This window comes from Boleophthalmus pectinirostris, unplaced genomic scaffold (assembly GCF_026225935.1).
Source record: "Boleophthalmus pectinirostris isolate CB_2022bp ecotype Guang Dong unplaced genomic scaffold, ASM2622593v1 HiC_scaffold_18, whole genome shotgun sequence".
NCBI lineage: Eukaryota > Metazoa > Chordata > Actinopteri > Gobiiformes > Gobiidae > Boleophthalmus > Boleophthalmus pectinirostris.
Genome location: NW_026571133.1, coordinates 21,382,100 through 21,406,602, shown reverse-complemented (window position 1 = coordinate 21,406,602; position 24,503 = coordinate 21,382,100). Strand labels below are relative to the sequence as shown.

Here is a 24,503-nt window from a genome sequence, read left to right as displayed (position 1 = left end):
TACTTATTTTGACCTCCTTTTACAATAGTACTGGTACAAGACATATTTTGCTCAAATACATGGGAAAAAGAGAGTACTGGTGTCAAATCAATATGAAACAAGTTTGAATGAGCCCTATTATGCGCATTATTATAAACTTTGTTTGTTGGCATAGGACATAACCCAAATGGAAAATGATAGCACTTTGTAGAAGAACATAAATAACTTTTATATCCTTCCCCGAACTCTCTACTTGACTTTGTTTTTCATGCAAAGTGTGAGTGCTGTTTGTAGAAAGCATCATGGGAGCAGTTCACATAAGAACCATATGGCACAAGTTTCCTTCTCAATCTTTCACATCCCAACGTAGGCCTTTAAAGTATAAGAAGCACTTTGAAAATGTCCCATTTTCTGCTGTGGGGAATGGCGCTCACGTTAACATTCAAGCAGGGTTGACGTCTCCAGGGGTGACACTTCAATATTTCATGCTCCATTCAGTCATTTAATCCCATCTGCCCTGCTCATGTATGGGATTCTCTACAGTTACATTAATTATCAGATGTTAAGGGGGCTGGCACAGCTTATGTAACTGTGGACATTCAAGTGGTACTTTGTTTTTGTGAAACCAGAGTCTGGTATATTTAGAGTTATGAATGACAGTGTTCTAATGCATTTCTTATTCCAACATTAGTAGCAGTTTATTGGTTTTAGTTGATCTTACTTAATTAATACAGTCCATGTTTGAGCTATGGTTGAGTCGATGACAAAGTGTTAGACCTCCTGGTGTATAGAAGGCCAAATTTTCTTTTAACAGACTGTGATAATCACCATGGCAATTTGCTCATTTTAACAATAAAACTGCGATTTCATTGTGATATGTGTGAATGGATCAAAAGATTACTTTTTGATTTGTTTTTGCAACAATTGTAGTCGGCAGTGATTATCTTAGTGGGGGGTTTGAGCAACAAAAGCCTCCTCTCCCACTGGACCCACTTGAGCGGCTTTGTGTCCGATAGAAAGCTCCTTTTAATCAGAATGTGTAGAAGCAGACACCTAGACTTGGTGCCACTAAGCTCAGGTCCTGAACTGAAAAGAACTGTTTGACATTTGGCTAATTATGGCTTTTGTTCATTTTCCCGGAACAATCAGAAAAAGGTGCTTTGTAATTATCAGTGATTATTTAAAACAGTTAGCACATGGCTTATAGTAAGTCTTTGATATGTGACCTTTTTTCTATTGTTTGTTAAACACTATAATTCTAAGGCTTAAGAAACAGGGATGAGTGAGTGTTTGTTTCATAACTTTGAAACTGAAAATGAACATATGGCACCAGATGCTTTGTTGTCAAGTCTCCAGTTTTTCAGTTCAAGTCCTCTGTGATTGAGTCTAGTTCTAAGTCAAAGTCACTCAAAACTGCAGCTGCAACTTTTAAGGTGCTCAAGAAAGTGCTCAAAGTGCTAAATGTGTTCAGGCTTTGTGCCTGTAAATGAGAGTTCTCTCAGTCAGAGCTTAGTCTTAGTGGAGAAGTACAATGTTATGATTTCTTTATTTATATTTTAGTATCGTTTTAGATGTTTCAGTATTGTTATAGTCACCAGTCAACAAATTTGACTTTATTTTCTAATTGCATGTAATGTGCCTATGTACAGCAATATAGATCAAATATGAATAAATAATTAATTTCCTTGTCAATTAATTGGTTGATGGTGTCTTAGATGACCATATAGTTTATTAGTCAACTAATTATTTTATTGGGATTAAAAGGATTTATATGAACAAGCAGAGATAGGTGAAAGCTGGTGTTTTGAGAATGACTGAATAACATATTTACTATTTCTCTGTATACATAGTATGCATAGTTTTTGCACTATATTCAAACATTCATAAATCAGTGCATAGACACGCGGTGTACGGGAGGAAAAGCGGCGCATGGGAGCGCCTTACGGGAGCAGCAGGAGACGCATGCGGTCTATGGATCCACGTAGCGTATGCGTGAAGGGGTAACGCCAAGGTAAGGGACCTCTATTGGTTCACGGGGCCCTACTTAATGTGCGTACTGTGCGTATTGGGTGAACCGGTACTGACACTGTATCATGCATTGTGACAGCGTGGGGCCATGTGAAAAAAAATCCACAATAACCAATGGGTTTGGAAAGGCTGGACTGCTGCGTGATGAAGAGGACAGCACATGAGCAAGGGGGAATTTGCCTGGAGACGAAAGTGACGCGGGAGCCGACGTAAATTAAATGACTGTACATGAGTGAAATGACTGTTGAAAAAAAAGATGCTCTGAACCTGCACACGTATGATCTCTGTAAAGTTTAACATGAACCATCTCCAGAACAGACTCACCACTGTCCGACAGAAGCTCCGCATCAGGCACAGAGCGAACTGTTTTTTTCGGCGGGTATTTTATACAGATTAGCCTTGTGGCGTTAGGTTTCGTTTTTGTGCGCAAAGCTGCATTAAATACATTATAATCTCAAACGGGCTGATGTCGTTCTGTAGTAATTATGGTGCTTATGAGGGCCAAATGCTTACATTTGAACCACTTTTAATATCACCATTATCTTACTCGAGGCTGTACTTGAACTGCTGAATAGACAGATCAACTAGCATAACCGCTAGCTACACATCGCACAAGCTAAACAAACTGTCCACGATGCTGTGATGCCTTCATCTTATTTACCCAAATAGTAATGGTCGGCATTGCAAATATATTTTGTAGCAATACTGACTTACTTTTTACTTTACCTTACCCTACCTCCATTTTAAATTTTATTTCTTTGGATTGTCAAATCCAGCTTCCCGTACTTTTTACAGGAAATGACGTAAGCGAACACGTCACCATTCCCTTTTTTCTTGAGATGGGTGTAAATAGAAGAATCGTGTCCATTGAACTATTAACACCCAGGGTGCAAATAGACACTCCGAACAATTTTTGAGTCCAGAAGCATCATTGTTCATCAGAAACACACCTTCTGTCTTTTTCTATACAGACTGATATCAGCCCGGCCAAACATGATCACGCAATAAGATTTGTATTTTGTCAGTGACGCGTGTGAAATGAAGGAGCTCATTGGTCATGCATCATTTATGAATTAGATTGAATTTTTCTCACCTCAGATTAAGAACGTTGATTATGCAAAATTCTGCAAAATTTTTCAGCCCCCTGTGATATTTTTTTTTTCCTTTATATTTTCCAATGAAGACAGACAATGCATGTCCCTGACTAATCCACCTGTCAATCACGCCCATCTGAAAACGGGGACATTCACAGGTAACCATACTCTCATCTTTGTAAGGTACTGAAGAAGTGTCTATTCTGGATCCCAGGCAAACAGTCCATTGGTCCCATAGGGAAATTTATCCTCCGCATTTGACCTATCCTTCCATGGACTACTTAAGCTAGAGGATATTACCTATGTTGTCTTGTTATATTCACACAGCCATTATTGTGTACAAACCGTTCAGACACACAGAGCACATGCACGACTACAGAATGTTAATGAGGTCTTCGCCGAATTGAACAAAAGGTGTATTATCGTAAAGCAGCTAAGGATACATTTAGTGGTTTATCAGTGAGACAACATTTTATGACTGGCATTTATACAGGCTCCCAGACAGAAAGCAGATGGTAGCCGAACGTGCTTACTGTTGGAGATAGAGAAGAGGGAGAGTAAATTTACAAAGAAAATAAAGCGTCATGACGTGAATTATACGCTTTACAATTAAAAATGCATATACAATCTTTTCATGAAAATAGTGCCATCTGGAAGTGTATATACTTATCTATTTTTACACTGTCATTGGATTAATTTTATGAATGGAAACATCATGATTTAGCAATCTTTTGCAAATAAGATTTCACAGTTACACTTTGAACAAACAGGTAAAACACAGTCTTTGTGGTGCTAGTTTAATTGGGAGGAGAGAGAGGAGAGAAGGCACCCGCCATCAGAAATTGCAAGCATGTTACCCCCCCCACCCAGCAATTCTTTAAACAATTTTTGTCCAGTCAAAGATAACACATAGAAAGAAAGTGTGAGAGGAGGGTGACTGCCGCCTGCAGAGGAAAATGGGGAATTTTGTCTTTGTCTGTCATAACAATTTAATCTATATCTCTGAGAGCTGGGAGGAGCAGAAAGTATGATTTTCAGTGCAGTACGGCAAGGCAGTTTCATCAGTTTTATGTCTATCGAGCAAGTTTTATATATTGGGTATTGCAAAGTTGTTTTTTTTTGTTTTTTTTTAGAAAGTCCAAGTATTGACCACAATAAAGCCATGAGTCATCAGTGGGAGCTCTCCGCCTAAGGTCTGTAGTTGCTGGTCTCTATCAATCATCAAAATAAGACGATTTAGTAAAAATATAATATATCTACTAATATCTGGAAGTGATAGTCAATTCAATACTACGCAATACGCCATGAATCCTTGGATTTGGAACACTGGACATAGAATATAGTATTTTCTCAGGTCACTATGGTTCTGCTGAAGTGCTACATTTTTGAGCATGAATAGTTAATGTTCTTTTACCACGTTTAGCTCACTCAGTGCATAAGTCCTAGGATGTCCTCGGAGCCCATGATAGTCGATCTAGAATCTATTATGTTGTGGTAAGATATGGATTCTGTCTTCTCCAACATGTTTCTGAATGACAGCACAGACACAGTAATAGCACCAACCATACTTAAATTACATTTGTGGAAATTGTTTTCAGATAAGTAACAATTGCATTATTGTAATTTTCCATTTTTAGTTCTTGACAGTCTTAATTAATTGCTATGTTCTTGCAGTATTGAAGTTGCAAAAAAATTGAAACCAAGATACCAATTGATACTGTAAGTAGATGGATAAATAGGACATAATAAGATATATGCTAGACTTTATAAATTATTTTAATTGATAATACATCTAGTATAAGATGACATGTATAATTTATCAAAATTTTGTTTGAAATGTTGGTATTGTAAATTAACTTATTGTGGTCCCTCCGAATGAATGATGAGTCAGAGTTTAGATGGGTGCACATTTTTTACAGATTGAAGGCATTTATCTTTTGACATTCATATTACTGGTTTTCAATGCAACACAAACATCATAAGCACCAAGCACTGTGAAAATTATACAGAAAAGAATAAACACAAAATACATTTGCATAGCAATGAAATAAAATATGCTAACACATATGCTGCTACTACTTGACACTGAAAATTGTCAAAATATTACAAAAATGTACTAAACAATACTGAACAAAAAATTGGTCACATGTATTTTCAACAATAACAAGTATCTTTCTGAGGGCTGCAAGCTGTTATTTTCAGTGATTTTAACAACGTTCAGGGTTGTTTTTGTGTGGTGACAGCCATAATGCATTTTTACAGCAAGCGTTGAGAGCAGTACTGAACTTCCTGTGAAATGTAGAGGAACTGGTTAGGTGAGAGCGCCCTCTACAGACAGTTACATAACTAATTGATTTATTGGATGACTGATGTGTCTGCACAATAGAAGGGTCTCTTAAGTTGGTCCACATCCCCAATTGAAGAGATCCAGTTTTCATCTCAGAACAGCAAAGTGGCTGAGAGATCCGCACACAGTTTCTTTGGCAGATGTTCTAAGAAGGCCCTTTCTGCTTCAGTCAGCATTAGTGTGTGTACATGTGTGCTACTGCTCAGTCTTAAGTGGAGCATCTCTAAAATGATTTCCCAGGTCGTTAAGTGATGTAATTGCCATCACCTCATTCACCCACAACATAAACACACACAATTTCTATTCAGTTTTTGTGTCTTCTCCAGCTGAGAACACTGAATTGTGATCAAATATGTGGCGTATTCTAAGTTTATGTGTCCTCCATCGCACGCACAGGTCAATACATAAAAAGGCTTAACTCTCTTTTTGCTGCTGATCCAGGCCAGTGACCAGCTGGGGCAGCACATGTTGAAACAGTGTGAGGAGGAAATTCTAACAACATGTAACTGTGCAGCAGCCTCTCTGGTGCTGTGCTGCTGTTTTCAGGGTCAAGAAGCATGTTTCAGGTAGTTTGCACATCATACTCCCCACTACATTTTGACATGCCTAGTCTAGTCAAATTTAAGAAATGTTTTCTGTAGCTAGGATAAAAGCATATTTTAACATGCTGAAATGTCAAGGTTTGCATTAGTAACACAGAATCCACAAAAAAATTGGGCTGTCAGAAAAGTCAGTTAGTAGTACTGCCATGATGTTTTGATAAAATAATATTTTTTGATGATAATATTGAATAAACTATTATTAGCCTTTATTGTGTTGAAATTTCCATTCACTCAAAAGTGTTTTTATTATGAATATATAGTATAGAAATCCATACTGAGTCTTGCTTAGTATTGAAATCAAGTTTGACATTTTCAGATGGGACAACACCATCCTTATTGCACTAATGGCACTATTTAAGTCTTGTCTGATTGCTGCTGGATGTGAAACCATTGCAAATAAAGTGGTCCTATAGGTCGTCAGTTGTTAGAAGAGCTAATCAAAAGCTCCCGTTTCACACATATAATTCTGCTACAAAATGTCACCCGTGTCCTTTCGGTTCACACCTCTCGGTTTAATCAAACAATGGAAATCACCCTAATCAGATACCTGAGGCTAGAAATGTATTCTTTATAAGATGAACGGGTCTGACTATTGAGAGAGTGATTTTTAATCCCAAGCGTGTCTTTTTAACATTTAATACCTTGACTGTTTTACGAACTCTCAATCACTCTTCATGCTGTTCTTTCTAAAAGCCAATTATAATAGTTATAGTTCCCATGGCAGGGATATGGAGTTTCTGATGCCCTCTTTGTTGTCTTGCAGGATCCCTCCTAACATCAGAGACATAGTATATTGTACAGGGGTCAGCCTGATGGACGAGGATGTATGGGAGTTTATCTGGATGAAGTTTCACTCGTCTGGAGCTGTGTCTGAGAAGAAGATCCTCCTGGAGGCTCTGACCTGCTCAGACAACACCTTCCTCCTCAACAGGTACAAAACATGGGTTAATGCAAGATGCTGTGTCTGCAGTGTATGGTGTATTGTATGTTTCAGATGACAACAACATCCTTAATGATATTTAATACAGACAAGCAAGCATATAAACTTATATGCAAATGAAGGGATGTAAATGTGATGATATTTGGTGTTTACACAATTTAAATGGTGGAAACATAGTTATATATTTGTAGATAAAGTGAGGGTGAGTTGATGTTGTCTGCCTTTGATTAGCCTAAAAGCCTCTTCCATCTGTGACAGGCACTCCCAATGGGATTAATATGATAAAAATAACTGTTATATGCAAGCATTCTACTCTTTCATGTATCACAAAGGGGCAAACTGGTTTGAGGCCCACAATGAACAGATATGAACCCTGCAACTTATTTGATTTTGGAAAGTGTGTGACCCATCTTATAAAGCCATTGTCGCATCATGTCCAATTTCTCACATAAATACAGGTTTTAAAAACATCTACATTTCTTCTACAAAACTACAACCACAGTTTCCAATGTTCATGACTGTTGGAAAATGCTGTAATTATACCCACTATAGCTACATTATACCACTGGCTTATTTATTTGGCTCCAAGTCTTGTCCTCATTTTAACCTTAGAGCTATGGTGAACACTATATAAATGTTGAATGGTAGATGAGTGACAGGTGTATATAATAAATGTGCTGAAACACATTGCAAATTAAAGTGTGGCTGCAGTCAAAATGTTGCCTCAGGCTGTACATTGGCATCACTGCAGCCCCAAATGTGTAGTGTGGAATAAGCACTTAGGCACTTACATAATTGGGACAAGAATCCACATTGACTGGTCATTTTAGGTGTACCCATGTGCCTGTTAAAGCAAACAGCTAAGCGTATAATCACATCGCAGAAACTCTTAAAAATATTACAACCTACATCAGCTCCAGTCAAGCATCTGTGAATGAAGGGTAATAGGGAAACACTTTGTAATAACAATTTTAATTAGCCTTTAAAAAGCATGAACAAAGACATACATAAAGTCACAAAGTCATAATAAACAAATAGTTTGTTAAAATGAATCACTCTTAGTAATTGAGGTATTAGGAGTATTTAAATAATTCATCTTTTAATCCTGAATCATTATTGATAAAGTTTTTGACATTATGGATTAAGTGTTTGTTCATGCTTTATTAAGGCTAATAAAAGTGTTATTATAAAGTGTTACCAGGCAACACATTTAGGCATGAGGTGGATGCCTAATAAAATGGCCTGCCATTTTTCATACTCCATAGTAGTATCTGTCTGTATTTATATCATATGAACATCTGTTAACCTAGCCACTGTTGCCCTTTGAGGTGCAGGTTAGGTGAGGATGCGCTTTGATCGGGGTCTATTTTATCACCAGCTAAGTGCTCGCTATCTCTTATTGAGCAAAAAGTAGGGGATAGATGTCTGGTGAGCTCAAACAGTGAGACCGATCTGTGCACCTCGCCTAGAAAGAGCAAGATGCTATCGATTTTGCAACCCCAGTAAACTGCCCTGCAATGTGAGGGCTGCTGCATGTTCAGATAGCTGTTATCACATACCTGCACGTACGCACACACAAATCAAAGAGCATGCCGCCAAACACTGATTGGTCACACAGGAAATGGTTTCAGCACAGAAGGATTGTGGGAAAAGAGAGAAAATTGATTTGGGGGTCTAATGAAAAGACAGGGGCAACAAACAGCACAGTCTTGCACACATCAGAAGGGCACACAAATGGAGAAATGTTTCCATTCCTTATCATTTAAAGGTGTTTTCTATTTCACTCACATCTTAAAACTTAGCTTTAACTAGTTTAAGTTAAACTATTTAAAGTTTAACTTAAGCTGACTGCTTCTGAGTTACATGTCCAGCAAAAACAGATAACTTAAATAAATAATCAGATTACCCCAAAGGTAAATTTTTGCTGTGTCTACATAAACACCTTGTTTATCAATCAAGACAAAGTGCAATGGACGTTCTCTTTCATTTGTGTATTTGCTACATTATTTTGCACTTTGTGTATATTTTGGTGTGAACAATCAGATAGAAATCACACCGGAGGGATCTGTTCACATGACATTTCAATAATCTGATAACTCCAGATAATGATTCGATTTTTAGTAACAGCCATTATTGCAGCACAAACGTGATCATGTGTAATTTGTCCGTTGCCTAGGTTACTGAACCTGTCCCTGAGCTCTGACCTGGTCCCGGAGCAGGATGTGATTGATGTGATTATCCACGTGGGCAGAAACCCTCAGGGACGTGATCTGGCCTGGAAATACTTCAGGGAAAAGTGGGACATCCTGAATGCACGGTCAGACAAGTGTTTACTGTAATCACACATCAGTCAAATACACTTTAAGACTGTAATGTTATGACCGGATTGTTTAGATATGGAGAGGCTTTGTTCATGAACTCAAAGCTGATTGGTGGAGTAACGGAGTTTCTCAACACAGAGAAGGAACTAAATGAGGTAAACATCTGGTTAATATAAATCATGTTTTTGACTTTTTTATTGTTTAAATGTATTCAATCTTTGCCAATAGATTTTTTCTTTTTCTCAGTTCTCTGTGTTGTTTTATCACATTTTATTTCATTTAAATTCTGCGTAATCACAGTTATAGGCTCAGACAAAGTTGGAAACAACAACAACCACATGCATAACAAATGCCAGCACATTATTGCTCCAGGCTCACGGTAAATTTTCTTGTTGACCTGTATTAAAAATTGCCTTATCTTGAGTAATTTTTTTAAAACAAAAATGTATAAATTCTTTATAAAGATGATGGTGGTCATACAGAAAGAATGAGACAGGGAGTGTGACAAGGCTGGAGAAAAGTGAAGTTATAACAATATGAAGAGTATGAAAGTGAGTTGAAGAGATGGATTTTCTCTTTCGCTCCACTGAAGCTGACAAACTTGGAGCTGAAGTTTCCTCATAATTCTCCCCAACAAAGTTTATCCAGCCCCACGAAGTTTCTTTTAATACCTCACCTCACACGACTGCAGCTGTAAAGACGCCATTTAAGACAAAGTTGGCTTTAATAACTTACAGATATAAACTCTGAAACTTTAGGATTGATGTTGAATCTTGTGATCCCCTGTAGGTACATGGCAGCATTCACAATGAATCATTTGCAAAAGAAATGCGAAGTCTGTTATGTAACTTCAATAGCTCATTTTCTCTCACGGTACAAAACAGGGCTATAAAATGGACAATGGAAAATTATATAAGATGGATGACTTGGGTTAAATGGGGTATAATTACAACAGTGGTCAATATAAGTACATTTTGTTTGTTATGCAGTAGTAGCCTAATAGCAAACAAGAAGTCATTTTCATATTAACCATAAAATGTACTATTATTACTTTAAGTTAGGGATGCACTGATCCAGCCTTTTCATTCCCAATATTTCTGTTACTGACATTGATACTTTGACTTTAAAGGTTGTATAGAGGATTTTCCAAGGAACGAGAAATCCAGCGACTGTTTGTCCTTTTTCAAATGTTGCGCATGCGTGAAACCACCCCCCCCTCCCCTACAGCTCCCTACGTAGAAACGCCTCCTCCCGCCTCCTCTTTACGCCAGAAACAGGTTTGTTTACAGCCGGTGCGCTGCACATGATTTGTAAACAACTAACTACAGTGTTGGTTAGGCAAGGCGGAGAAGTGAGGAGCGGGGGGAGGGGGTGTGCGGACATTTCGTTCGCGGACGAGAAGTGAGGAGCAGGGAGAAGAGCGGAACAGGGAGAGAAGAGAGGAGAGAGGAGAGGGGAGCGGAGATTCCGTGCCTGGAGAAGTGAGGAGCAGGGGGAAGAGCGGAACGGGCAGCGGGGACAGGAGTAGGAAGGGATGCAGAGAAGGTTGCACGGAGATTCAGTGCGAATGAACTAGCTACAACACGCAGCAGCAAGCGGACTCTTTCTTTGCATTGAAAATTACGTTTTCAGACATAGGATATCGCTTTCGTGTCCTGAAAAACGTTTGACTAGCTCTTGGAAATAAAGTACGTAATAAGCAGAAGTTACCTGTCCAGGAATAATTTGGCGACCAATGCGTCAGTCTTTAGACCCTGCGTCTGCTTCAGTCGTGCCATCGCTGGAATGAATCTTCAAGAATCACCTTAGTTTGGCTTCGCTGCTTTTCCCCTTGTCTTCTGCTTTCAGCGACCTCAAAAACGGACTTTCTTTTGTGGTTAACTGCTCCTGGATTCTTGTCTGCCATTGCAACAAACTTTGTGCTAACTGCGAGGAAGATATAGGTCAAAAAAAGCCGCTAAGAACTGTTGCGTTGGTGGAGTAAACAGCGTCTGTGCGGCTTGCGTCTGTGGACTGCGTGACAGGCGTATGTAAACCACGTACCGGCGGCGCGCAGGCAAGTCAGTTACGCTAGAAACGTAGGGAGATTGATTGACAGCCGGTCAGCTAACGAGGCAGTGTCGTTATCTATTGGCAAATGTTTAGCCCCACCACGTCCAGAGTTGATGAATTTTTATTCTGTTTTTTTTGGTCATCATAATTACAAGGCTACTGCATCTCTATAATGCTATCATTGACAATTTGAAACCAAAAAAAATCCTCCATATAACCTTTAAGTATCTCCTAGCACGCCATATTAACTGATACCATTGTAGGAATGGAAAATGGCACTTATTTCCTTAAATCACAGTTAACTTTTTACACAAGAGATTGATGTTATGTAACTGTTATTTATCCTTCAAATCACTACTGAAGAGCTTTGTATGAATAAAAGTTCAAACATTATGAGAGGTTCTAGGCCAAAATCAGCATTGTCGTCTCATTATATACAATTAAAGGCCCAAGCAGGATATCGGCTGAATTAATATTATGGAACCGATACTCAATCCAGTTAGTTTTTCAGTATAGTGCCAATATTTTATACCAGTTTGGGTATTGGTGCATCCCTACTTCAAGTCACTTTTTAAAATATATTTTTACTTAGCTTACTTACTTTACGTAGCACCATGTAACTTTTCTCTCCACAGTGTCTCCATGGAAATGCCTTTGTCTGGAATGATTGTCAATATGGTATTAAACTAAATTATCTTCATGAAGACAAGAAACCAGCAGGCCAGGACAGATCTGTCAAGAGGCGAGACCAATCACAAGAGAATGCATGGTTTTAAATTTTTAGGAAGATATATAAATTATTCTTATATATAACATTCCAGGCAAAAGCAGTAACATATCTATGAATTAAAGCAAATAACTATGCAAGTTAGATAGTGCACCTTTAATTGAACCCTTGGTGTTAAGCTTAATGTCCAGAGGATCCCATTAAACAAAACCTCTCTTGTTTTCCTAGTTAAAAGAGTTCATCCAGAACAGTGGTGTTGGGGCAGGACCTGCGTTGCCGCGGGCGCTGGAGATTGTTGAGGGAAATGTCCGCTGGCATCGTCTTCATCGGCGACAGTTCTACCAGTGGCTCCGAAAACCTCAAAACTCTAATGGCTTTAACGGATAACAAAGACAAGGAAAAAAACATGACTGCTATGTAATGATGAGATGTGAAATAGACGCAGCCATAAAGAAGAAGACAGAGGAGAAACAAAGGATGTGGTTTCACTCTATTTTTTCAGATATCTGTTGAATTGAATTTGTTATAGAATTTCTTATAGTTTTGAAATTGTTTTGAATCAATGGACATGAACTGAACCAAATCACAGCAAGTTTACATATTAAGCTTTTTGGGGGGATTTGAAATTGTTTAGACTGGTTTGTGCAATTCAGGAGCCAGTTTGTATGATAGAAAAGTAGAACCAAATCCATAGTACACTTTTTCAGCCAATTTTATTTTTCCATCAGATTTAGAAAGAATACAAAAGTCGGAATATAACATCATTTACATTTACAATGGTACACAGAAGCTAAATTAACCAATCACATTATGACCAATTATTAATTATTGTGGTAGCCCTAATCACAACTAATTGAGCACTTACTTCCTGCAGTTATTTAAATACTGACAACACATTTTATCATATTGTAATAGAAAATGTTGACTTTCTGTCTTTCATTGATTCAGTGATTCATTGCATTAACACAGTGTAATATGTGGAACAAAATTTTACACAAGCCTGGACAATATACAAAAGTATAAGGGGCAACATCACAAAGAATTTGTCTCAAATAAATAGCACACACAGTATTTTATGGGACTGTATTAACCTCTTAGTGATTTAATATGGATTTGGAACTCTATATTTCAGTATATACATATTAAGAATAATGCCAGCTTACTAATGCCACAATTACTAATTTAGTTTTCTTTTTTTTTCTCATTCTACTCTCCAGATCCTCCTTCATTTGTAGGTGTCTTTGGCTCTGTCCTTGGCCAATCAGAAAGATTTTTACAGCCAAAAATACACAAATTGACGCAGTCATCTTATTAACATAACCAGTTATTATTTTCTTTTTTCCCTGAAAACTTTGAAAAATGACTTGGGCAATTATGCTATGTGGTTCTGGCCAAAACGACAAAAGCAGAATATTCAGAACAGTTGTTGTAGCCCAGAGCATTTTGTTTTGTTTGAATCACATTTTTCTGTTTGTCTCCAGAACAGCTGAAGAGCTGGAACGCAGCTGTGAGCCCCACGATTATTGGTGCACTCTTTGAATCGTAATTGGACAAGTACATTTAGGTCATGAATCAGACCTTGCACATGAGGACGCAATTCTAAGATTGGATAAACACAATTTTGTTTGATCTCCTTCATTCACAATTTCATAATTCTTTGTTACAATGCCGCTAAAATGTGGAAAACCTGAAAGTATGTTTGAAGTGTAATTGTGCATTTCGGTCAAAAATCAGACCTTGCACTTGAGGAAGAAATATGTAATTCTAAGATTGGATACATTTTATTTAATATTTTTCATTCAGGATTTCATAAGTTTTCTTGCTATGTATTTTGTGTATTTGAAGAGAACAATTTACATGTCCAGTAAAGATTTAGCTGGGAGGTAGTTTTCAACATTTAAAGGCAAACGACAACAAACACAGATTGATGTTGACAATACAATACAACCACAGACATAGTTTCAGTTCTACATACAACTTACAGGTAAGGAGAGGATCATTTATTTTATTTATTTTTTACAAACTGAGCTGCTTTTACCAAAACAAGAGTAAAATAAATCTTATTTTTTACCAGGCAGAAATATGGGATATCAAAGGTCTTGTATAGAAAAAATACCCCTGATTTATCAAACCATCTATTAATGTAAAAGCACACTGAAGGGAGAAAAAGCACATTAACCATGACATTTGTGGCCTGCCGTTTGTTCCCAGGCGACGGCACTAGAATGGGTTTTATGGCTGTTGGAAAAATGTGAGTGAGTGTCATTAAACGCAGAGATGGAGCTTTTAAAACGTTCATAAATGATGTGGCTATATATTAGGGTCTTGAGTGGAGAGTTTGATCGGTTGACAAAACTGTACTTTTTTTTTTCTTCGAACTATCTCTGGCCTCTTTCCAGCATGATGAAAATCCACAGTGCGATGGAAAACCTGCAAGTCGGCAAAGCGGCAAATTTCCGGGCAGCGGAGTGAAAAAAGTGATGGATTCATAATTCAGCAGGGATTGTCCTAGAGCCTGGCATACTGTCTTCTTCACTGGATTTGTGGACACAGCAAATGTACATTATAGCAGCCATATACAATTATAAATTGAGGACAGAATACAGCATAAGAGATGTGAACTGGACACGAAATGGAGTCTTGCAAAGAAGATGGATTGTAAAAGAGTGGGCGTCTGCTTTCCCCTTTAGCAATGAAAATGTAAATTACACTGACTGGAATATTATAATGGTCCAGACAACAAAAGAGCTCCTGTTACTTTTACGGTGAGAGACTTTACAAAATAAACTACAAATGGACGTGATGAATCAAAATAATTCTTAAGTGAGTGCTGTGAGTCAGACCTTGTGTCAAATCTTGGTCCAATTGCGCAAAGACTTTTTATTCTGGTATTCTTCCTCTGTTTTTCTGGCTTTGATGTTGATAATTGAGCCATATATGAAGTAATGGGCCTGCCTGCTTCTCTCTTCACTGTGTGTCCTGTGCTGTGTGTGTGTGTGTGAAACAGAGAGTGTGTGCATTTGTGTGTAGTGTATGTGTGTGCATAGTGCGCGTGTGAGTGTGAAAGCAGCAGTGGAGCCAGTTATAACGATTGAATGAGGATAATTATAATCATTGTTATAATGAGCCTTGATGACGGTGGCCGAGTTGTAAATGTAATTGTAAATGATGTGAAAAAAGGCAAATTAATATTATTATGTGCTGATAATGAATACGAATAGTTCTTCCAGGGGGAGAATTTGGCACAACAGACATTTCTCAAAACATGTTAATCAAAAATGTTCTCAAAAGGTCAGTGATTGTTTTATTTTATGGGTAAAGTGCTTATTCATAAAAGGTTGTGACTTAATGAAGTAATTCTGGGACCAAATGTGAATGCAGATGACCTGGGTGTTTACTGTCCTCACTGCTGTGGATTATCTCTTGTGTTTTCAGATGATATTAAAACGGTTAACCTTGTGTGCCATTCATTTTGTTACACATGATGTTACTAATTCAAAAGAAATTAAACATAAAATACTTTTTTATAGACTCCCGTTTGTGATAACTACATAGGTTTGACTTTGGGGATGGGGAAATGGAAATGTTTAGTTAAAATAAAATATTTATCAACAAAACCATCCCAAATGATCAATCAATGCCTCCAGGCAGTTTACATTATTTATTACAGTCATTTTTAATTTGAGTTAACACAAAAATATTACTTCATCAAAGAAATTCCATTAAGAGATTTTGAGCATTTCAGCAGCTCTTTTTCATTTAAACAGTGAAATAACAGTGACAAAGTTATTGTTATCTGATAAAGATAATGCAGCTGTGTGTAAATTATTATGTAATAACTTTTTCCAATGGAATTCCAGCCTCATTCACTTTAGGGGCATTTTTATCAGATTTGAACTTGTTCTAGTGTTGTGTGAAAGTACAGTTTAAAACAGTTTGACTGCACAAAAAACAAGCGTACAATTGTTTTCCCTGATTTTCTAACATAATACAGTTTTGTTTTGTTTTTTCTGTCAGTTTGGCATTTTATAAATCTGGAAAATCTTCTGCACACTTTGCAAAACTATTCACACAAGACAATTCAGAATCCTTAAAAAAATCTACTGTGAAGAAAATGTTAAAGTGGTTAAAACACAAACACAGTCAACAGATTTATAAACCATCATCTAGGCACTGGATGGGGAATGCTCACACACTTTCAGCATAGTGTAGTGTGAGGGAGTCACAGACCTGTAGGATCTGCATCACAGTGTTTTAATGGTTTGAGAGTAAATGTTGTAAATATGTGTAAAATATTACTTAATCATTTAGAGAACTAAAAACAATTTTTAAATCTGTTCTTTTTAGCAGTTGGTAACCGAGCTGTATCTGACTTGGACATCAAAGACTCTGAATGAAAACCTGGTTCTCAAAGGTTTTTGCCACCAAGGTCTTCTGTGTCTGTCTATAAAATCTCTTCCTATTGTGATTCCTGTTCTGTTTTGTCCATTGTCCATTGTGGGAAGAGTGTGCAGTATTTACATACCCAAATTATAGCACATGCAAAATATAATTGCAATCTGTGTTTAAATAGTTTATCATTGTGTTTTAGGTTCTAGTGTTTTGATATAAGAGTTGAAGCTTGAAAATGGATATATACAGGTGTGCCAACATTAACTTTATTTTTACTCCTTCAGTGGCAAGTTTTGAAAATTTGTGATAACATTTAAATGTCAGTGTCAAAGCAATTGAAAAAAATCAATATTATATCATAAAAAAAACAAAAAAAAATTATTTCTCTATCATTACTGTAGGAAAATATGTACACCATTTGAAACTATTTAGAGAGAATTTTAAATGATAGTAATTCATCAGGTTGTGAATAAGGTCCCTTTTTCTGTTTCTTATGGACCACTGATGACACATGATTTGTATAGGTTACCTATCATATTTTCTTGTCTGCTTCTGCATTATAGTTTTTGCCCTCTGTGATCTTGGGGCCGGTGATGATTCCCAGTCTCCATAGAAACAAAAGATTCCCTCCATGAACCTGCAGCTGGTGTCACTGTCAGGTGTGACATCATTCCTGTGATGAATAACTCCACCGTGTGTCCCAGGGTATCATGGGAAATCACTGCACACGCCACGCTTCTCCCTCACTTGTGTGTGTGTGTGTGTGTGCATGTGCGTGTGCATGTGTGTGTACTTTTGCTCGAGATAAATGGAGCTGAGGAAGAATGTGACAGAGAGAAAAATGAGCCAAACTGAACACAGAGAGTGGGAAGATGGAGGAGTGTTTTTATGAATGGGGAGTAGGCTGGGCAGTTTACCCCACAACTAAATTAAATCAGTTCTCACCAAAGAAAAGAAGGTGCACTCCGGGGAAAAATGATAACACAATAAATAAAGAAAATTCATATTTGAGGAAAAAAAAGGTTACTAGTGAACACCCAACAGAGGTCAAGTGAATGCAGGTGTCATCCAAGTTAAAGAACACCACCAAAGGGGACACAGAGATGTGGGACAAAACTATGAACTGTGATGATGAAGTGTACTCCTTATTACTCACATGACACAAACCTAGAGTAGACCTGAGCCAACTGACTCCCAGGCTTCCTTCACCTTGAATAATTCCTCTGGCTCCTCCAGGGGGACTTCAAGGCTGTTTTTGAACTAAATGTCCAATCTTATAATCCACAACCTACAAACATTATTTGTTAGGGATAGGCTCCACATAGTTGCCATATTATTAAAATGAATTATGTTGAGGTCCTTTCAACTTTAGGGATGAATGATAGCGCTACTTTCTGAAGTTATTTTGAAAAATAATTTAGCTTTTACTCGTTTTTGCTAACAGAGAAGATTCTAGACAATGTGTAGTTTTTTTTGTACATATAGGTTCAGACAGTAATTACATGGATACAAAACACAACACTCATCAAAAACATACCAAGAGTTTTGTTTTATTCTCACACACAAACCTTTGGAAGGTTTGGAAATGCAGACAAACTAATAATAAAGGATTACTCAAACATGTTTGAATGAAATAAAACACAACTCCTGGTATGTTTTTGATGAGTTAACAATGGCTTAAAACATGGCTTAAAACTCATAAGAGTCAGTTTTGTTTAATATATGAACCTCCAGCTCAATTTTAAGACATTCCAGTGATTGGCCGACGTAAGCACCTTAGAAAACACATCATATGACTAAAAGACATTCACAGTGACTAAAACCTTGATAAGAAAATAGTGGAGGCATGAAAAAAAAATTTAATCCTCAAATTTGGTGTCATAAAAAAACAGCCAAATTGTGATGATGTCCCATGGTCATAGTGTCGAAAGTGGACTTGAGAAGGGAACACCCAGCATTAGGAGATCAACTTGGCCCAGTCCAACCACAACGTCAGTACTTCAAATAACTGTTTTTCTCCAGAAGTGTGCCGGAAAAAGTTCTCTTTCTTTGTCTAGTGCTGTACATTCTGCAAGCCATAATTACATCCCTGCTACACTGGTACAGCGGAGTGTACTTGACATGGTGCAAAAATGAGAAAATGTTAAGTACTAAAATAGTGGTGGAAAAAGACTTAAATGACAGATTCAGGGAACGAAGAGTGGCTAAAGGAGGAGTGGGAGGACAGAGCGGTTATTCTTGCACCAGTCTGAGAATCTCATTTTAGATAACACACACACACACACACACACACACTACAGTTTAATGGACGACATTGAGAGTGAAAACTGGCCGTTAATTTTCTGATAACAAGTATAATCCAGGCTTACTGTAGTAACAGCTTCACTTTTTTCACTAAGGCTGAATGTATAGTGTGTGACTGGATAAGGAAGTCAAGGGTCATCTCAGCATATAAGTACCCACAGCACATGTTAATAATGTGAGATGTGCATAAAGGAAAATAAAATATACCTGTACCTCCACCTCCAGTGAGTACATTTTTGCAAAACATATATATAAAAAAAAAAAAAAGTATTCATATTCAGTGTTACTGTTTATTTATGTTCTTCAAAGTTAAATTTCTAACCTGTTTTATTTTCCTGAATTGTTTCTTGATTTATCATGACAGTGTTCACCTTTACATCAATGCACAATAGGTTATTACAGACTCATAACATAATAAAGTAATATATACTAAATGAAACTTTTAACTAATATTCAAAATAAAATTAATTGCTGGCAATAACAAAAATCCTCTCATGAATATAATAATATAACTTCATTAAATGCTGAATTGTGTGTGCACTGATCTATTATTCATAATGTCGCAACAAGAAATTAACTCCCTAAACAACAATATTACAATATAATTTGTGATTTCTGCTATTCTATATTGTTGTTTCAAGTTGAGAGAGTTTGCAATTTTAACTTTTGGTTATATGCAAAGGCATTAGAGCTGCAAAAAACTGCTTGAGGCCTGTTTGAAGTCCACAAGAATGAAGCAAAAAAGAAAAATTGTATAATTCCTTATTTATTATTTAGGACAGCAGCCTGGAACACAAATTGTCCTAAACCTGTTTGTCAGATTTTTTCTTATTTTTAATCCACCCTTTTCCACCTTCCACTGGTTCATTTCAATTTGAATGAAACTTGAGCTGATCTCCCTCCTGGTGAGACTCTCTCTACTACATATTCATTTAGATTTATGTTTTTCCTCATAATGCTTCAGAGCATGTGTTGTATATAATAAAAGGTATATTGAATTTTAAGGAACATGTCAGGAGATGCTCAGGCTTTATGGACACCCACTGTGCACTGGGCTCTTCGTGTCAAATTTTGTTGTATTTTTGTTAATCTGCTTTTCTATTTACTTTACAAAGGTAGAAAACACAGCACAAGAAAATGTTCCATAACAATACAAATGTTGCAACTATTTCACAGATGCTTTATGTCTATGTGTTAGAAGACTATTAAAAGTGTACTGCTGCGTCTGAATAGATAAATGGTCAAATACACTGCAAGGAGAGAATATACTCTTTACCTCAAAGTTTACCACTATGTTAATAAATATTAAAGCCATGGTATGCATTTCTGGAGTTGGCACATCACCTGCAGGATTGCATGAAAACAGAAAATTAAAACCAGAAATACATTTTTCTTTTGCTATGGATCCTACCTGGATAATTTAGGAATTAGACATACTGTGGAAGGTTATAAGGAAAAGCATTTACATGGAAACAAGCAAGAAGATGCCCAAGTCAGGTTAGTGCACAAAGAGTAGCAAGCCCACTGAGAGTAAGAATGCATGTCTTTCTGTTTTTCAGTGCAATAAAAACAACCATATTGAAAAAAAATGTACATACAGTGGCTTTAAATAAAGAAATACAAAATAAATAAATGCACACAATAAACAACAATACTCTTTTTGTAGTAGTAGTAACTATAGTAATAGTACACTATTACTTTTACAGGTTTGTTCCTGTTCTTGTGCACATAAACACAAACATCGCAGACAGTGTTTTATTTAAATAAGAAAAAAAAATATTTGTGTTTTGGCAAAAAAAGCTGCTGTGTGTTACTAAAAGTGGGAAACAGCATGAAAACAGTTGATTGGAGGAGGCAGTCGGAGATTTGGTTTGATTCACGAAACAAGAAGAAGAAAAGAAGATTTGCATGTTAATGTTTGTCAGTGTGAAACCACAATACAAACTCATGCGTCATGCACAAATCTGACGCTCCAAGGACAAGCACTTTGCCTCCACATCTTCAGCCTGGAAAACCACGGAAAGACTTTACATATTTACAAGAGAATACGCGTGCAACAGCAAGTGGCAGATCAAGTGAAAGTTTGTCCAAGTTTAGTTTCAAAAGTAGATTCTAGTGTATTTGCAAACGCCCCCTGACACAATCATAATAAGATATGTGTGTCTTGACCCAAAAGACAGGATCTGAATATATAATTGAAATCTTTATTGCCCCAAGGGAATTTGTCTGGTACAGAAAGGACATAAAATCACTTTACAAGGCAAGGGAAGATGTAAACCACATAAGAACTTAGTAGGAGACATTAAAGGTGCAATATGGAAATGTATGACATTAAACAGCTCTACCTTACATTTATTAAATTACAGGTGGCTTAATAGCTCAAAAATACCTAGAAAACAGGCTGAGTGTGAGGAGTGTTGCCTCTCCACAGATCTTACCTGTAACTTGGTCTGGTTTGATTTCCATGAAGATAGAAAGGTTTAATACCGTACTGTGAAACATTCCAGACAAAGCAATAACATCTCCACAAAGAAAAGCATTTGAAGGACACTGTACCAGAAAAGTTACACAATGCACCATTAAAATACAGTCCTGTATGTCATAGCATAGCATCAGGATTATGCAGTTTCAAATGTTTGGTTGGATATTCACTTTATACCAAGTGTTAGAGTAACACTAAGGGAGTGGAGGAGAGTGGAACTGCTGTTTCTCTAAGTTCAGAGTTTTTATACATGTTCTGTTTTTTGTTTTGTTTTTGTTTTTTCTGCTTGAAAAAAGTAGCAGGCGCATTAATAGAATCTCCGGCTCCACACTCAGGGGGTACAGCGGCGTGTCAGATGAACAGTGCTGTGTGGAGCAGTTTGAGCTTTAGGGTGCCGATAGGACTCGGAGCATCCATCAAGCCTGACTGCTGATATAATTACTACACACACACAGTCATACAAAGACTCTGTCATTTTGCTGTGTTTTCTCAACTTGTCTCCAGGAAACAACCAATTTCCTCAGAACATTTCAATTTAGCTCAGCTCTTTCTCCCTCCTCCGATCCCTCTCTTTTTCTTGTTCTTTGCTGCTCCTGAATGGTTGTAAATTATATGCTCAGAGTTTGTAACTCATAAACGTCTATTCAATCAACGTTTCCCACAGAGAACAAGCCCAACACTTTATCCAACTTAAAATCCACAATCAAAGTCACACTGTTGGCTTTTATTTAATAGAGTGAAATTAGAATGCTGATGCTATTTGTGACATCACCCAGACCCACGCACAAACAACAGAAATCATCACTTTATAGTATTATCTTGAAACTGAAGTGCTTCTTTGGGGATTAGTTCTAAGGTGAATAACAATTAATTTTATATGCTGTTTTTTCAATGTATATAGTATATTTTGCATATAAATAATATGCACAGACAGAGGTGTCTCTGTGGAAAACTGAAATATTGAGTTTGCTTTCCCAGAGCTCCTGCGTGGTGAATTTACATTCTTGATCTAAGCTGAAATGCTCAGTGCTGCTGGAGTGTGAAAATGCATTCAAATCATTGAATAATTAAGGTATTATCTGGAAATAGACTTTTAAAAAGAGGCTTTGAGGAGTGCTAACCTGGCCTCTTACTATAGTTAAGCATTGGACTGGGGAGAATGGATTTGTGAGTGTGGTGGGCTGGGACCAGTGTCCTTAGAGAACATTTTAGTTTATTTGAGTCTTCTGCCTCAGGTTCAAAACAAGGTGCAGTGGTCTGGCAGCATATCCTCTGCTCTAACTCTGTCTAATGTTAGATGATGTCCAGAGATAGCTTCAGCAAATGTTTCCAGGTCATCTAATTCCCCCCAGATCATCCTGTTCTGTGCTGGTACAGTGTACAGTTCTTCAACACACTGCAGAAGACTAAAATTATGTGAACTTTGGGTCTATTCAGATACAGGAAATTTGCAAACCCTTTCTCTCAAGAGGTTCTACACAACATTTCCTTTTTTAATCAGCCAAAAATACATCTACTGTATACTTTGGCTCCAGGTTTGTTTATGTTGTTAAAGGAACACTGGAGCACTGTGTAACTTTTCTGGTGGAGGGTTCACTTCTTGCCTGTCTCCATGGACATGTTATTGCTTTGCCTGGAATGTGCTACAGTATGGGATGAGACCTGTCTATTTCCATAAAAAACAAGCATTTGAAGCCAACAAGGATGTTTTTCAAAGTTTTTTGAGCAATAAAAACAACTTGAATTGAATGAAAGCAGGATGGACACATTTAATGATGTACTGTGAAATATTCCAAATTAAGTAATAACATCGTCACAGAGCCAAACAGGTGGTCCTAAGAAATTTACAAAGTGCACCTTTAAGTTGTCGTCATACAGAGTGGCAGTACATTGGTAACAGCTTCGAATCATTCTGCTTAGCTCTCTTAGGTGCTTCCGTACCAGCTTCATGTACCACTGTACCATTCACAGGATTAATTTAAATGTATAATATGTAGTGACACATACATTTTTCTTTCATCCTCTGTAAGACATGCTTTGACATTCTAAACAGCCTGTATCACAGAAGGTCCCAGATAACATCATGTTATGCATACTGAATGTAAATTAGACATTTTATCCTTTATGTTCATGTTTGTTTTTGAATAAATATTTCACTGTGGCATTCTAATTAGATCTTATATTAAACAGCTTTATCTAAGTTTTTTTGTTTTGTTTTGTTTTTTTCTTAACTTGTGCTTCCTTTTTTCCAGCAGTTTGAAGCTAAACATGCAACAAATCCTGTGCTAAATGACAATTGTTACCTGTTGACGCAGAAGGTATAGCCATATGTTTCACAGTCTGGCATTATTAATAAAGTATTGTGTGAGTTCAAAGTGTTTCTTTTTGCAAACCTGATATGGTGTTAAATTTGCTTAAGGGGGTTTAAACTTGTCAAATGATCATGATAATTACATATTACTGGGGCATGTCACCCACTTTACGTCATTTCGCACATTTCCACTTTGAATTGCTTTTCAATCTGTCTCTAATGAGTGGTTTCAGTCCATAATAAAAGGTTTGAGTGACAAAAAACCTTCTTGCTGTGAGTGTGTGTTACAGCTATTACCATGTGAATAGCTCCCTCAGCTTACACCCACTTGTTTCTATCTATGTGAGCGCGTAATTGTGGATGATTATCAGACAACCATTGTTATCTATACTGTCTAAAATATACTGGCAAAGAAGTTTCTTGAAAGCTCAAATTTTCAATCTTCAAACCATAAATAATAGAAAAGCGTGGATAATATTTCCATCCGCATGCATTCAGAGTTTGATAGGGAAAGTGTTCTAAATTTGTCAATGTTTAAATGTTAAACCATAATAATTCTCCACTATCTCTTCATTAACTTCAGATTTCATTTCCATGGAGATTACAGACCCAGAAGCCATCAGAGATGCCATTTCCAGGACTTTTAGCGATGTAATGGTCCTTGTTTAAGATCCATTTTGATCTTTTGCACAATTGTAGATGTGTAACACAGCTCTAAATATTAATAAAATGTGTGAAAACAAGCACATCATAAATCACATTAAATATTTTCTCTATTTCTAACAGTGTAATAAACAGTTTTTGTTGTCTGAAAGTTCTGTGCCTCAATAATAGCGTACACCTCAAATGTCAGCACTTCTCAAAAGGAAGATTTTTGTTCATTGTAACATTCAAGTGATGTCTCTGAAAAAGCAAAGTGGGCAT

General features: G+C 37.0%; 1 protein-coding gene across 1 annotated transcript in view; it reads left to right on the top strand.

Annotated features, from left to right (window-relative positions):
• LOC110161508 (thyrotropin-releasing hormone-degrading ectoenzyme) overlaps window positions 1-12,477 on the top strand; it is a 116,413-nt gene extending 103,936 nt beyond the window's left edge. Inside the window, exons 17-20 of the mRNA XM_020926255.1 lie at window positions 6,814-6,981; window positions 9,167-9,307; window positions 9,385-9,466; window positions 12,319-12,477. Coding sequence (XP_020781914.1) covers window positions 6,814-6,981; window positions 9,167-9,307; window positions 9,385-9,466; window positions 12,319-12,477 — 550 coding nt within the window. The remainder of the gene's footprint in view (window positions 1-6,813; window positions 6,982-9,166; window positions 9,308-9,384; window positions 9,467-12,318) is intronic.
• Window positions 12,478-24,503: the final 12,026 nt, after the last annotated feature.